Source organism: Protomyctophum bolini (genome assembly GCF_963924005.1).
Source record: "Protomyctophum bolini genome assembly, chromosome: 18".
NCBI lineage: Eukaryota > Metazoa > Chordata > Actinopteri > Myctophiformes > Myctophidae > Protomyctophum > Protomyctophum bolini.
The window spans coordinates 29,282,236-29,297,990 of record NC_137879.1 but is presented as its reverse complement, the minus strand read 5'-3'; the positions used below and the strand labels follow the sequence as shown (position 1 = coordinate 29,297,990).

The window sequence follows — 15,755 nt, the reverse complement described above, 5'->3', positions numbered from 1 at the left end:
AGGTTCCCACCCCGACGGCCACAATAAATAGTGTGTGTAAGTGGCGTTTAAGCATGGAAGGTGAGAGAGGGCAGGACGTGACTGTACGGTACGCTGAGTCACTGCAGGTCAGCACTGAGGATGAGGCGAAGGCAACGCGGCTATTTATGGCCAGGAGGAAAGGCTAGAAGAGTCTGTTGAGAGAAACGCCACCTGCTTCATCATCCTCTCATGTTTACCGCCCCTGTATCTGTCCCCTCCTTCCCCCCCACTCTCTCTCTCTCTCTCTCTCTCTCTCTCTCTCAACCTCTGTGTCTCTCTCTCCTTCTCTCTCTCGTCCCTCTAGGTCGTAAGCAAGAGATCATCAAGATAACGGAGCAACTTATCGAGGCTGTCAACAATGGAGACTTTGACGCTTACACGTGAGTTTACAGCAAGTTCCAATACGTTTCCTGTCGTGCCGCTGGAGTCGCGTCGCGTCCGGACTCGGGTGTTTTATTGGTGGTTTGAACCAAAGATGTTTAGGATCAGTGTTGCCTTTGCGACGTTGGGCTTCTTTTTCTGTATAGTCGCTTGTAAATATTGGCGGTTGCGGGGTGTGTTTTTTACCAGCTGGACCATATTCAGTCACTGCGCTAGTCCTGACCTTTTCCTCATTTGCTGTCCTTTAAGCCAATGGGGGCTCCGCAATGTCTTCCCATACTCTGAACGGGCACAAGAGCGTCATCACCGACTGATGAATGAAGCAGTCAGTGCAACACGTTCACCCGAACATCCTCTCAGGCTATGGCATCACATCACAACTGCCGCTATATAAAGAGGGAAATGTGCCTCAGTTGTAGGGACGGAGCTCGTTCATTTTCATTGATAACGATCACCTTATCGATCAGGCTTATCGAGCCCACTATCGAGCTTTTTCTATTATTTTGTGGTAAGCCAGGAGACAATACATTCTGAACAGAACCAGTATCTTTTACTAGGGCCTTCAAGTACAGTAGATTTCTAACAGGCAATTGACCTTTTTATCAATAAAATAATATTAAAGAAACTGATAAACTTAAGTGTTATTTTGTTTACCCTGGCAGCACTGGTTGGCAGGTATAAATACACTTTTAGACTGACATGTTTGTGCCAGCATGGATGATTACATTTATTTCTTGATCGCCTCTTGTCTTGATTGTTTGAACATGACGTCATGGGCAGCTATATGCTCGATAACAGGCTTGATAAGCCTAAAGCTTATTGATAACGGGTACTCAATAAGCTTGTTATCGGATTTTATCGGGTATCCGTTATCGCTAATCCCTAATCCGTTGTGTCAATAATCGAAACATGTTTTATTTGGTTGCTGAATGGGCCTAACAACACAGTTTTCCCGACATCGTCCCTCCCCCATCTGACTACATTGTCAGCGGTCTGTCTGATGCAATAGCCTAGTTAAATTATTAGATCATTAGAAACTTGTACATCGGGTATTTTCAAAATGGCCTGTGTATATACGTTTAATGTACTCATGCTGGCCTATAGTCACTTCTTTTGGGCTAGCAACACTGGCTAGGATGAAACTTTGATTTGATGAACCGTTATCTGTGTCCCATGGGGTCTGGAAGACCTGAGGCAGGATGTGAGGCTCTTTAATTACAATGGAGAAAGTGACCATGAGCACAGATTATGACCGACATTCACTGTAAATGTGAGCGCCTGACCGATGGCAGCATTTTGAGTCTGATCCGGATATTGAATAGTCCTAGACCCAATATTTTGTCAAAAAGTGCAACATTTTCTAATAAATTAGAAAAAGTATCATTTACTTAATTTAAACACTTAAGCCCTAATAAAAGAGAATTGTATGACATGAACAAAGTATGGGGAAAGAAAGTTTGAAATGATTGCAAACTTAACTACTGATACTGATGTTGACCAAAAGAAAGTCAAATAGGGACAAATGTATCGTAAATATTGGACGGTCCATTCTCCACAAACCGCATAACGTTCTGAACAGATCTCACATTGATTATTCAATGTAATTGAACAGCCCTGCAGCTGTTGATTATTCGTCTTCAGACAGACAAATCAGGAGGAGATTCTCTTCGTTTTTCGAGACCTGTCTCAAAAAACAACATGCAACAACACACACTCTAGCCACATAGAAAGAGAGAAATCACCGGAAGACAGATGACATTGATTGATTGATGATACCTTATCTTATCGATGGCGTTGTGCGAGTTGTCTACTATCAATCAACAAATCAGATAGACGTCGACTAGATGTAAATGACTGCGGAGGAAATCTGCCCTAACGTTGCACACGGTTCTCCTTCTTAAAAACGACTTACCAAAACAATATCGGCTCAAAGTCCATCAGGGCTCTATACTAGTGACTTTTCTGTTTTACAGGGTTAGGGTCATGTTACATTAAAGATCTTTTCTGTTTTACAGGGTTAGGGTCATGTTACATTAAAGATCTTTTCTGTTTTACAGGGTTAGGGTCATGTTACATTAAAGATCTTTTCTGTTTTACAGGGTTAGGGTCATGTTACATTAAAGATCTTTTCTGTTTTACAGGGTTAGGGTCATGTTACATTAAAGATCTTTTCTGTTTTACAGGGTTAGGGTCATGTTACATTAAAGATCTTTTCTGTTTTACAGGGTTAGGGTCATGTTACATTAAAGATCTTTTCTGTTTTACAGGGTTAGGGTCATGTTACATTAAAGATCTTTTCTGTTTTACAGGGTTAGGGTCATGTTACATTAAAGATCTTTTCTGTTTTACAGGGTTAGGGTCATGTTACATTAAAGATCTTTTCTGTTTTACAGGGTTAGGGTCATGTTACATTAAAGATCTTTTCTGTTTTACAGGGTTAGGGTCATGTTACATTAAAGATCTTTTCTGTTTTACAGGGTTAGGGTCATGTTACATTAAAGATCTTTTCTGTTTTACAGGGTTAGGGTCATGTTACATTAAAGATCTTTTCTGTTTTACAGGGTTAGGGTCATGTTACATTAAAGATCTTTTCTGTTTTACAGGGTTAGGGTCATGTTACATTAAAAATCTTTTCTGTTTCACAGGGTTAGGGTCATGTTACATTAAAGATCTTTTCTGTTTCACAGGGTTAGGGTCATGTTACATTAAAGATCTTTTCTGTTTTACAGGGTTAGGGTCATGTTACATTAAAGATCTTTTCTGTTTTACAGGGTTAGGGTCATGTTACATTAAAGATCTTTTCTGTTTTACAGGGTTAGGGTCATGTTACATTAAAAATCTTTTCTGTTTTACAGGGTTAGGGTCATGTTACATTAAAAATCTTTTCTGTTTTACAGGGTTAGGGTCATGTTACATTAAAGATCTTTGTTGAAAATAGCCGACCGTCGGTCTGCTATTTTTTGCAAAAGGTTTCCCCACAAATGGATACACACATTTTAAAGGAGAATTCCATACTAGAAGGCTTTCTTACCTTTTATTTGTAGTTGTTACATCACCAAAGAGGTCCAGCTGTTATTTTGTGCAAAAGCACATTATTGGCTATTTCCCCTGCCATAAGCCCTCAATGAATTGCATTGAATTGAATGGGGCATTGGGGTGCTAATTTGCTTATTTCCATTGCTCAAAAATCTTTTTTTTTAATATATCCTCTCTTCATAATGTAAATAGTATCCCAAGTGGCACACTTTACTACTTATTTCGATGGAAATAAGCGAATTAGCACAAAAACCCAACCCCCATTGAGGGCTTATATTAGGGGAAATAGCCAATAATGCACTTTTGCACAAAATAACACCTGGACCTCTTTAGTGGGGACGTAACAACTACAAATAAAGGTAAGAAAGCCTTCTAGCATGGAATTCTCCTTTAAGTGGTTGAGATTCTTTGGTTGAACACTTGGATTTATGTTGAATAGGCTACTTACTGACCTCTCACTTCCTCTCTGCTCTCTCTATTGCCCTACTGTCGTTTTTATTTCCAGGAGGATTTGCGATCCCGGCCTGACGTCCTTTGAGCCAGAGGCACTGGGCAACCTGGTGGAAGGAATGGACTTCCACAAGTTCTACTTTGAGAACCGTGAGTTATGCTACAACGCTGTGGTTCTGAAAAAAAAGAAGATAATGCAAGAGATCGCCATACAAGAAGATTTGTCTTCTGCTATTTTTTTATTTAACTTTTTCGCTGCTATCTACGTTTATAAACGTAGCTAGGCTATCGGTACCTACTGGTGCTATCTACGCGTATGTTCGTAGACAACCGTATACTCCATATATGAAAGCAGCGACCGTCTATTTACCTTTTAGCATTGCTCGGGTTAGTATGGAGAGCCTCCAGAGTCCCCACCAGCTATGGGATGCTGTGGGCTTATATTGCTAAAGTTTTTTAACTGTTGTGATAAACAATTTTTGCCGGGAGGGGGGGGGGGGGGGACGACTGAGAACGACTGTCCTGCCAAAATGTGCCAAGCCGGGGTTAATTAACGTTTCTGCGCACGGCCTGCCCGGCCGGGGCCCATGGATGCTGCAGGGCTGTTAGGAGTTTGAGTGTCCTGCTCAGGGACACTCGGACACGTAGCCGGGCAAAGCCGAGGGTGGAAGGCAGCGATGACCTTCTGATTAGCAGATGGCCTCTCTACCCACTCAGCAGTACATACAGTATGGCCGCTCTCTGGAGACACGCTGTTGGCTCACGCACACTTTTCAAATGCTGTCGCCATGCAGTTGTATTGTCGGTAGTATTACTGATGAATTGAGTACAAAGGACCACAATGGAAACAAACCCCTGGGGCTTTTAATGCTCTTAGCATAAGCATAACCGTTGACTGTACTACTGTACCTAGTGATGTTTATAAGTGTGTCAAGTATTCAATCAATCAATATTCAATCAAAATACACACACACACACACTTTCCCACTTTGGTGTCTCTGGCCATCTGTAAACGCAGAATAAAATGTAATACGCAGCAGCATTTGTAGGGTTTAAATGGCTAACCTTAAAGAACGAGAAGGGTGGGGATTTCCATGGACAATAAAACGTGGGCCTTTTGTTCAGTCCATCAAAGGAGGTCGATGAAAGTCACTTTAGTTTCCTTTGATATGAGTGACAAATGACGTGACACTGTGTGTGCACTGTGCACGGGGCTGGCCTGCGGTCTGGCCTGCACGTTTCAGTCCAGCCACAACAAACACACAGGAATGACAGGTACAGTCAATGCACCTATTGGCCAGCTGCACACACACACACACACACACACACACACACACACACACACACACACACACGTATGCTTAGTGCCTACAGGCCACACACAATAGAACCGTGGCTGGTACAGCCAGTTCTCATACAGACACACACACAATACAGTGATCGTGCAGTCAAACCATGCTCTGTCCAGTTATATCATTAGAATATGGTAACAAGTACAGTATAACTCTTCAAGTTTAGAGCTGATCAGGAGATCCTTAACGTTTGTGTAGGACTGGGTACCATAATATGATAACCTTGTCATGGCACCAAAACAAACTGCCTATTGATTGACATCTTTATTGATCATGAAAAACATGTACCTGTATTCAACATTACATAACTTGGCCCATCATAATCAAAAGGATAATCACAAAAAGATGAATGTACGTCAATTAAAGCAAATTAATCAATGCTACCCTCAACGCCATTGCCGTAGCAATTGCTCTTTTATAGCGCTTTCGATTGATCGAGTCATAATGCTACTCACGTTAGCATCGAGTTGCTAGCTGTTGTTATAATTGCTCCGGTTGCTATGGGTTCTTCCATTGAGCCTGCATTAAAACAGGATTTTCAAAGCCCCGTATCTCTAAAGCTTTGAGCGATGTCCATGGTAATCCGTCGCGCATCCGTTCGTATTTCATTTGTGACTTTGTCTCGCATCGCTCCAGACATGTAACCGTTTCTGGCGAGAGGTTAGTTAATGCTAATGACCACGCCTCACAACAACAGACCCCTCTTCCCTGATAACCCGTAAATAAAAACGGAGGCTCGTACAATGGGACGCAATGGCTGGCACAGCTTAGCCGTGCTTATGCTACCACCTAGCGGGCAATAAAAGAGTTGAGGGCTTGATTTAATTCACGTCAAATGAACCAATTAAATGAAGCCCTCGATGTTTCATTCCAAGCTTTCCCCCCCACACCACGCCCATATCCTCCCACCCAACACATCGGTGTTCCTTAGGTTGAGTCTTAGTCAGGGTGTTGGTCCCCCTGGTTCATAATCAGTTGAAAACCCCTGCTCTAATATAACCCGGGGGCGCTACACTCCCTCTGCCAACCTGGGGAGAGCAACGGACTGACCTCATGCTTCCCTAATGAATGAATCCTAATTAAGCAAAGGTTAACACTCTGGCGTCTGGCATTTTGTTTTAAAATACAAATTGACTATCCTATTTCGCTTTAATCCATGAGAGAACATATAAGGCAACGCTGAACAGCCAATAATTCTGCCACAATTTCTCCCTCAATTTGCAGTTGATTTCATCAACTATAACAATGACAAAAAATGCACTGACGAAAACCAAATAAAAGCTAAGCTATGATGACTAAAGACTAAATATATTAACAATTTTGTCAACAAATAAAAACTAGATTAAAATGTTAGGGAGCGACATCATTTTTGTCATTTTATGTTTGGTCGCGATCGGGTGTTGAGCTCTTAAAATAGCAGACCTACAAGCTTATAGACCGGCTTATTTTCAGCATTCAACCAAGTGTAAAATCAGACATTATGACTCCGTCACGGCCCGCCAAAATAATCTTTTGACGACAAAATCAAGTGTACATTTAGTCAATCTAAATAGAAATGTATTTAAAAGTCTGACTATAAAAACCAACACTGCTGGAACAAAATGCCCCAAGTCATCCAATTGTCATCCAAGGTGTAAATCAATAATTGTCCCCTCCCTCGCTTTATGTCATCCAGTGCTCAGCAAGAACAGCAAGCCGGTACACACCACCCTGCTCAACCCGCACGTGCACCTGATCGGAGAGGACGCCGCCTGCATCGCCTACATCCGCCTGACGCAATTTGTGGACTCCGTGGGACGCCCTCGCTCCAGCCAATCGGAGGAGACCAGGGTGTGGCATCGCCGCGACGGAAAGTGGCTCAACGTTCACTTCCACTGCTCGGGGGCGCCCGCCGCACCACTACAGTGATCCAGGTACACAGTACACACGCGCGCACTGAGAACCTTTCTATAGCGGTTACACGCGTCATCGTTGCTGTTGGGGCAGACACCTCGTATCTACAACCTTCGAGGCGTTGTGAGCTTGTAGATCGGCTATCGCACAAAGATTTGACGGACCCCCTTTAGGTCACGGACCTCCTGTTGAAGACCCCTGCCCTACTTCATCATACAAGAGTGTCGCACAAAAATAGTGAAAATAGCAGATCTACAAGCTCACAGCGTCTCGCACTGCGATTTTGAAAGCTACCGTATTTTCACAATTTAATGTTCTTTTTTTATGTACAATAATAAAAAAAGAACGGTTTTGGACATACAAGGACTATATATGTATTATATACAAATTAATGGGGATAATAATAATAATGAGGATGTGATTTACAAACCCACTCAAAATGCTTGTACCTTTTCACTGTGGCTGAGTTTGTCTGCCAGTTATCACTAACCAAACGAACTTCAGAGCATCCATTTTATTTTAGACAATATATACGTGTAATAAAGGTGGTGTAAGGGATATTTCTTTAAGAAATAAGTCTTAAATGGCTCTACATTTTGATAGTGATCATTGGGAGTTACTTATAAAATTCAGGATTCTTAAACAACTTGAAACAAGTGAAATTGGAAGTGATGAAACAAAACAAAAAGAACTGGAACTGGACCACAATAAAATAGAAGCTGATGTATTATCTTTGTGGTGGTCTCTTTCCCTGATTGGACTGATTAGATCAACACAATGCTCCATAGGCTATATAGCCCATATCCCATTTGAATGACCACATGTAGGTCCAAGGATCCACTACATTGAAAAACGGTTCAACATCGCTGGATAAAACCGCTATCCTGACCTTGAAACATTTCCTAAAGAGCTGGAGAGACCCTTGTACCGAACAAACACTCCCTAGCAATCATTACTATTTGGAATAACCTGTAGAGATTTAACTATACAACAAGTAATAGCACTTACACCGCTTTTCAGAACAAACGTTTTCTCGGCTGCTATCGATGCTAATAATGACCAAATATCTCCCCCTCTTCACCTCACCCGCCCCATCCCACTTCCACCCCATCCCACAGTGGTCTTGAGCCTCCAGTCCACTGGAGCGTGTGTTTTGGGGGGCAGTTTTTTCGGCGAGCGTGTTTAAAGGGGCACGACGGCACGTCCTCTGCGTGGATTGGCTAAATGCCATAAGGAGCCCGGCCGGGCGAGAATCGCATCCCTCTCCACGACACCAACCAATCCCGTCCCTCCTTTGACCTGCTGGGGGCCGCCACACGGCCCCGACACAAAGGCAACCCGCCCCCAATGGGATGATGCATGCATCTGGCGCCCCAAAATAAAGGAGGGCTGCGTCTTTGCCCTCTGACCCTCCCCCCCTGGCAGCCATCTTTTTTTTCTGCCCCGCGCAAGGTGAGACGACCCCGGGGGTGGGGAGAGGCTTTAACAGTTGAACTTGTGACGGTTTATGAGTTTCTGAATATCCTGTGTAAATTATGACTAGATGTACAAGAAAAAAACACCACCAGAACCCAACTAAGCATTTATATTTACTACGTATGTTGGAGTATGAACAGAGGAGGGAGTAGCGGCTGAGGTATTGGACTGTTTTTTGTTTTTTGTTTTTGGCATCCTGGGGGTCCTCCGGGCAGAAAGCATGACGCTGGATAATCCCGGAAAGTTGATGTATAAATGATAATAGGGAAACCTCTCTCCTCCCCCGCAAAAAAGCGAACGTCTAGAATCGGAGGGGGAGGGTGGAAAGGGAAAAATCACGTCAGTTCAATGGGAATGAGAGAACTTGACCACGTGAGCAAAAACTTGATATAAAGAGAGAAAAAAAAAAAAAGAAAAAAACATGGAGCACCAAAGTGTAGAACTTTAGGCTTTTTATGTGGTCATGTGTGTGTCGCGTTTTCGTTAACGTTTTCGTTTTTCCCGAGAGAAGCGAAGGAGGTCGCAGGGTTTCGCGTTCCAGATCGATTAATTTTGTTTGTTTGTTTTTTTAGGGTCCTGTCCCATATTGCGTTCCTGTGAATAAGCTGAGACGTTGCTGTCTTGACTAAAAAAAAAAACCTTGTGTCTGAGGCTACTTTTTATCGCGAACTGAGTTTTATTGTGCATAAGTACAAAGCTGCGATGCTGCTGCGCCGTACAATGTTTTTAGGTATGTCTGTATGCAGTGTATGGAGAGAGAGAGACAGTTTCCGGGAAAGGTGTCTGCGTTTTGCATGTTTTCCCGCCATCTCTCCTTTTGCTTTTTTGGCCCTTCTCTCTCTCTCTCTTTCTTTCTTTTCCCCCGCTCTTTCTCTCTTTACTCCCACCTTCTTCTTAACCCTCCCCCTCCCCCCCCCCCCCCCCCCACCCTTACCTCTTCCCCTCGCTTTCTGCTCTTAAAGGCCTGGCGGTTTGTTTATAATGCCTGTGTACATACAGTGTATGTACAGGGTAATGTAGAAAGGTGTAATATATGTACATGCATCAAGAGACTCATCCTGTGCACCCGTCGTGGGAACCCCACCTCATAAACCCCCATGACCTTATGACCTTACCCCCCCCCCCCTCCTCCCACCACACACACACACACATCCACGATAGCCTGTTGTTGTTTATGATGACCTTAAAATTTCGGTTTGGGCCCAAGAGCGTTAAAAAAGAAAAGAGAAAAAAATAATATTTTATAGATCTTGGACATTTTTGAACACTGCATAATTTAAGAAACTGTTACTGCTCTTCCTGTTACACACACACACACACACACACACACACACATCACACAGTACCAGTGTCACAGACACATGACTGTTTTCAGCCTGAGAAGTGAATGGAGAAAAACAATAAAATAAGACAGGTTTGAATTAAAAGAAAGGGAAAAAAAGAGAGAGAGATTTTCATCATCGCCGCCTGTGTCGTCCGCCACCACACCCCGAACACAAACATCCCTCAGTCACTCCTGACCTCGCAAAAACGCATGCGAGTCGTCACCTCACCTCCCTCCATTGCGGTAGATACAACATATCACGCCTGTTGTTTGTGTTGGGCTTTGTGACATATCTGCAACCATTGCCTTTGTGTGACCATGGCGTTACCCCCCCCCCTCCCACTGTGATACTTGACCGTCTCCATTCGTGCGTCCGTCCAGATGTTACCTGGCCCTGCAGTATATCTCCCTAACGTACGTACGTTCAGTACGTCCAGATGTTACCTGGCCCTGCAGTATATCTCCCTAACGTACGTGCGTCCAGATGTTACCTGGCCCTGCAGTATATCTCCCTAACGTACATACGTCCAGATGTTACCTGGCCCTGCAGTATATCTCCCTAACGTACGTACGTCCAGATGTTACCTGGCCCTGCAGTATATCTCCCTAACGTACGTACGTTCAGTACGTCCAGATGTTACCTGGCCCTGCAGTATATCTCCCTAACGTACGTACGTTCAGTACGTCCAGATGTTACCTGGCCCTGCAGTATATCTCCCTAACGTACGTACGTTCAGTACGTCCAGATGTTACCTGGCCCTGCAGTATATCTCCCTAACGTACGTACGTCCAGATGTTACCTGGCCCTGCAGTATATCTCCCTAACGTACGTACGTCCAGATGTTACCTGGCCCTGCAGTATATCTCCCTAACGTACGTACGTTCCATGATGATCGCCTTCCCCCGCCCTTATCCTTGGAAAAAAAAAGCTAAGCAAAAAAAAAAAGGCTTTGTTTGTTTGTAACTCTCTCGTTTTGCGCTCTATTCCTTCCGGTGTTAACTTGGTTTTCGAGTTTTGTTGTCGCTCTTGCTGTTATAACTGTCGTTTGCCGTTTGGTAATTTTTTACTGCTCAGCCAAGCTAGAGTTCTGCACTCTTCTCCCCCCCCCTCCCCCCCCCTGCCCCCTCGAACACACACACACACACGTACGCACGCACACTCAAAACGGGGGGGAAACAAGATGGAGATAAAAGACGAACAATGCATAATTCTGACTGAATGATCCGGATGATTGATTAGGGCTATAATTATTTATTGACATAATCAAACCCTCAGTGTTTCTTTAAAATGCGTGGCCTGCTCAGTTAAAAAGAGTAGTTCCAAAAGAAAAAGAAAAAAAAAAGACGGAGAGAGAGGGAGAGAGAGAGACAGTTGGCACGTTGTGAGACCTTACACCGCAGAAGCCAGAGCGGGAGACCCTAGTTATATGCATGTTTCAGTTAAGCATTTCTACCATGTACCTACCTAAATAAGGATGGGGATAGTGTTTATATAATATATAACCATATTTGCATCTTTGAAATGAGACCTTCCTCCATCCAGAATGTTGAATAGGTGACATGAACAATTTAAAAAGCAAAGACAAAAAAAAGAAACTCGCAAAAAAAAAGAAAAGAAAAAACCTTAATTTAAAAAAAAAAGGATACAGGAGCCGTAGCTTGGCATTGAGGCCGTCGATGTTAGCATTTTCCCTGCGTTGTAATGATTAGGGATGGGACGATGTGAGAGTTACGTGTCAAGATTATTGGGGGAAAAAATGCGCGATTTCACGATATTATCGCGAATGATCAAAATGTGCTTAAAACTTAAAATGACACGTTTGTTAACCACTTGAATACCCAGCATCCCTGTTCTGCAATAAGCATTTGCCAAAAATATCCGATCTACAAGTTGCATTGCAACGCGTTGTGAGCTTGTAGATCTGCTGTTTATGGCGACGTTTTATCTAGCATAGAGGGTTTAAGTGGTATGCTGAATTTGCAGCTCAACAAAAGCTAATTCATCCTATATGACGTATGACAATTTCACTATGAATTTAAATCTCTGCGATAGAATTATTGTGAGCGGTTTCTTATCACGATGAACTATAACGATCATCGTCCCATCCCTAGTAATGATATACTATTTGGGCTGCGCTTTCTCCCCCAGCCTTCACAAGGATGCTGGAGTTTTTTGCATGATCATGATGTACAATGAAATACAAACCATGAATTGACGACTATCAAGTGTTTGTCTGAGTGTTAGTTGGTCTTCATCATAGCTTTGTTATTCTTCGAACTTGGATCTTGAAAGTATTTAATAAAAATACTATTTCAGCACTGTTTTGTCTCTCAAGGCTGATTGTGTTTTTCCTTTATACATCACACACTTCTTTTTTCCACCGCCTCAGTCCGCTGTGCCTCTCTGTGTGAAACGAGGCCTACTTCATAGTCATCATTCCAGTCATGTTTCAAACAAAACAGTTGTCAGGCAACCGTTTTGTTTCTTTGTCTGATAATGATCTTGTTTGAAAGGTAGCTTAAGTATTTTGGAAGGCCTACCGTACCGCGTCCTCTCCCCCGGCGGACCTACCAGTTTGCCAGAACTTTACTAATAAATCAAGCTAGTTTTTTCCCCCATTTATGGCTTAGCAGGACTATTCATCCGCCACAACGTCCCTCGTTCACTCAAATCTTATACTGATGTGATAAGCCACCAGTATCTGTTTCAAAGCCAAATTTCATTTATTTCACTTTCCCTGAATTCTTTCTGGAGAAGGAAGCGTCTACCGGACCCAAAATCTGAGCAGATTGTCAACTTGTTTAATACGACGATACGCCTTGTTTCATCTCGTCAGCTGGGCAGTCATACGACCCAAGCTTTGACCTCGACTGCATCAAACCTATTCTGTGCAGGTCACATTAAGCGAACGTTCGGCAAAGCTCGTACTTGTAGATCGGCTATTTTCAGCAAAGAGACTCTGTACAGCAGTGGTTCTCCACCTGTGGCCTGTGGGTCACCATGATGTCGGTAAAGTGACAATTTCACAACTTTTAAGTCCTTTTTTAATAAGAATTAGAGAAATGACCATTACTGCATCAAAAGTAATCAACAAACTACTATAAAAACTGGTCAAACATTGTCCAGACTTTCAAATGATATACGAAAGAATATACAAGAATATATAAATATATATACAAATATTTTGAAAATAGCTGATCTACACGGCTCACAGCAACTTGTGTGCTTGTAGATCTGCTTTTTTCACAATATTCTTCACAATTTTTAGCTGGTGTAGAATGGAGACATTAGTGATCTCCTAGGGGCGGGGGGACCCTATCAGAATGGAGACATTAGTGATCTCCTAGGGGCGGGGGGACCCTGAATGGAGACATTAGTGATCTCCTAGGGGCGGGGGGACCCTATCAGAATGGAGACATTAGTGATCTCCTAGGGGCGGGGGGACCCTGAATGGAGACATTAGTGACCTCCTAGGGGCGGGGGGACCCTATCAACGAAGTATAAAGGGTTTAAGTCGTAAATAAGATGAGCGGATCGTTCGTCCCGCTCCATTAAGACTGTTTAACACAAAGCTTATACCTTGTTTATATCCCGGCTGCCAAGCTAGCACGCTGAATGCCACACATCGCTACTGTACGCTCCGACAGGCTGGTTGGTCCTAAACAGAGCTGCCCACCATCACATAATTCACATGATTCAGTCTTGATTATGTACACAGCCTAGGTTACATAGTTACATGGCTGCAAACATACATATGGGAGTCAACGGCTCCTGTTCTCTCAAACAGTGCTGGAAAGGAACAGAGTACTTTTCGTTTTCTTTCGGGCAGTAAACCTCGTATTTTAGCTTTTTCTGTCTGCGTGTGTTTAAATTATAACGGCATACTACTGTGTCACACAAGAGCATCAAAAGTAGCAGATCTACAAGCTTAGTTCGAAATGTGGTGCCAAGCGACATGTTTTGAGCTTGTTTTTGCCTTGCCAATTTACTCAAGGACTGTACTTGAGTACAATGTTGGGGTACTTTTACTTTGCTTGAGTAGGCCTATGTCCATTTTCAATACTTTCTACTCCACTACATCTCAGAGGCTAGATTTGTGCTTTTTATTCCACTACAAATAATTGAAAACTGTTACTAGTTATTTTTCATTATGTGGATTATTATATGACAAAACATACATTAACCAATTTAATCCTATTTCATACTTAAGATATTCGAATTCAAATATTAGCCATTCTACAAGCTCCTAACACGTCTCTATGTGAGCTTGTAGGTTGGCTATTTTCAAAAGATTCAGACACATTTTGAAACCTTTTGGGGGAGGGGGTACTTTTACTTTTGGTACTTTAAGTACATTTTCATGCCAATACTTTGTACTTTTACTCAAGTCATGTCTATGTACTATTGCTATTTTTACTTAAAGGAGTAGTTCACCTATAGAATTACTTATTTTCTATCCATCACACAACCCATGTACCCTTGAATTCATGGAGATGTTTTTGTTTTTTGTCACATTCCTTAGCCAATAATTTGATGACCCTCCAAGTCTCCGGTAGGAGACACTATAGGGCTCTATGCACACAGAATAACTCTCCCTTTCCTACTTCCTTCACAGGTGTTACCGATGACACTAATGAAGGCCCTGTTCCATTCTGGTCAAACAGAGTCAGGGTGCTGATATTGTGCATGCTGGGTCAATAGAAACACTGCTACACCAGTGAGCATGTACAAATAGCATGTACATTAACATTTGTACACTGTCAGAGTTATAGGGGTCCTTGGAATTAAAAGGTTTGAGAACCACTACACTAAATGGAGCCTTAATTAGTATCATCGGTATAGCACCTGTGAAGGAAGTAGGGAAGGGGCCCGTAATTAGGAAGAGTTATGTGAATGCAGCATCATTCTGTGTGCGTATAGGGTCTCCTACTGACCAGTCAAACATTTTTAGTACTTCACCCACGGCTGCTCTCAGTCAGCGCTCATGTTAAGACCCATTAAAGCACAGTGGAGTGGTGAATAATGCTCCAACCTTATTTAACAAAGGTATCGTGGGCTTATTCATGATTTATAGGTTTATTTTAAGGTGTGTGTGTGTGTGTGTGTGTGTGTACTGTGTGCACTGTGCGTGCACGTCCATCCCTGAGATGTAGGACAGGTCCCTCAGGTTCCTTTTTGCTCTGTGTGATTAATGAGGCAGACTTCCAACGGCAGGTTAACGTCCAACTCACACTTCTTTTCCCTCAAAGACACGAGGACTTGGAAACTGTCACGGTCTCTCGTTATCCTCCTCTAATCCCTGGACGTCCCTCTGTCACTGGCTGCCACCCGGAGAGAACGATGACCCTAGAACACTACTGCCTCAAGTAATCAACAAACTATACTATTAAACTGGTCAAACATTGGCTAAATTGTCAAATAATATTGAGGTAAAATAAATAAGTAGCTGATCTACCAACTCACGATTCCTCGCAAGGCGTTGTGAGTTTGTAGATCAAATAGCCTAAGCATTATATGGTTGAAGTGGTTAATCTGTTCTGTGATAATGACCGAGACGTATTGTGGAGTAGAAGTATTGAAAAATGGAAATACTCAGTAAAGTAAAAGTACCTCAAAATTGTACAGTACTCGTAAGTAAACGTACTTGGCTATTTTACAACACCGCAACCCTAGATGCCAGTATCCCCTTTTCCCTGATTTCTGATTCCAAGTGCAACAATTTGCCTAGAAAACTGCAAGAAGAACACCATGAGCTAGCAGTGGTTTTCAACCCTTTTCATATCAATCTTTTTTTGATTTCATCATCATTTATAAGGAGGAT

The 15,755-nt window shown here is 42.7% G+C and overlaps 1 protein-coding gene across 14 annotated transcripts in view; it reads left to right on the top strand.

Annotated features, from left to right (window-relative positions):
* LOC308333327 (calcium/calmodulin-dependent protein kinase type II subunit gamma) overlaps window positions 1–12,255 on the top strand; it is a 69,935-nt gene extending 57,680 nt beyond the window's left edge. For all 14 annotated transcript variants that reach the window (XM_080789664.1, XM_080789663.1, XM_080789670.1 and 11 more), the window contains 4 exons: window positions 326–401; window positions 3,944–4,038; window positions 6,916–7,153; window positions 8,252–12,255. In XM_080789664.1, coding sequence (XP_080645790.1) covers window positions 326–401; window positions 3,944–4,038; window positions 6,916–7,148 — 404 coding nt within the window. In that variant the 3' untranslated portion in view covers window positions 7,149–7,153; window positions 8,252–12,255. The remainder of the gene's footprint in view (window positions 1–325; window positions 402–3,943; window positions 4,039–6,915; window positions 7,154–8,251) is intronic.
* Window positions 12,256–15,755: the final 3,500 nt, after the last annotated feature.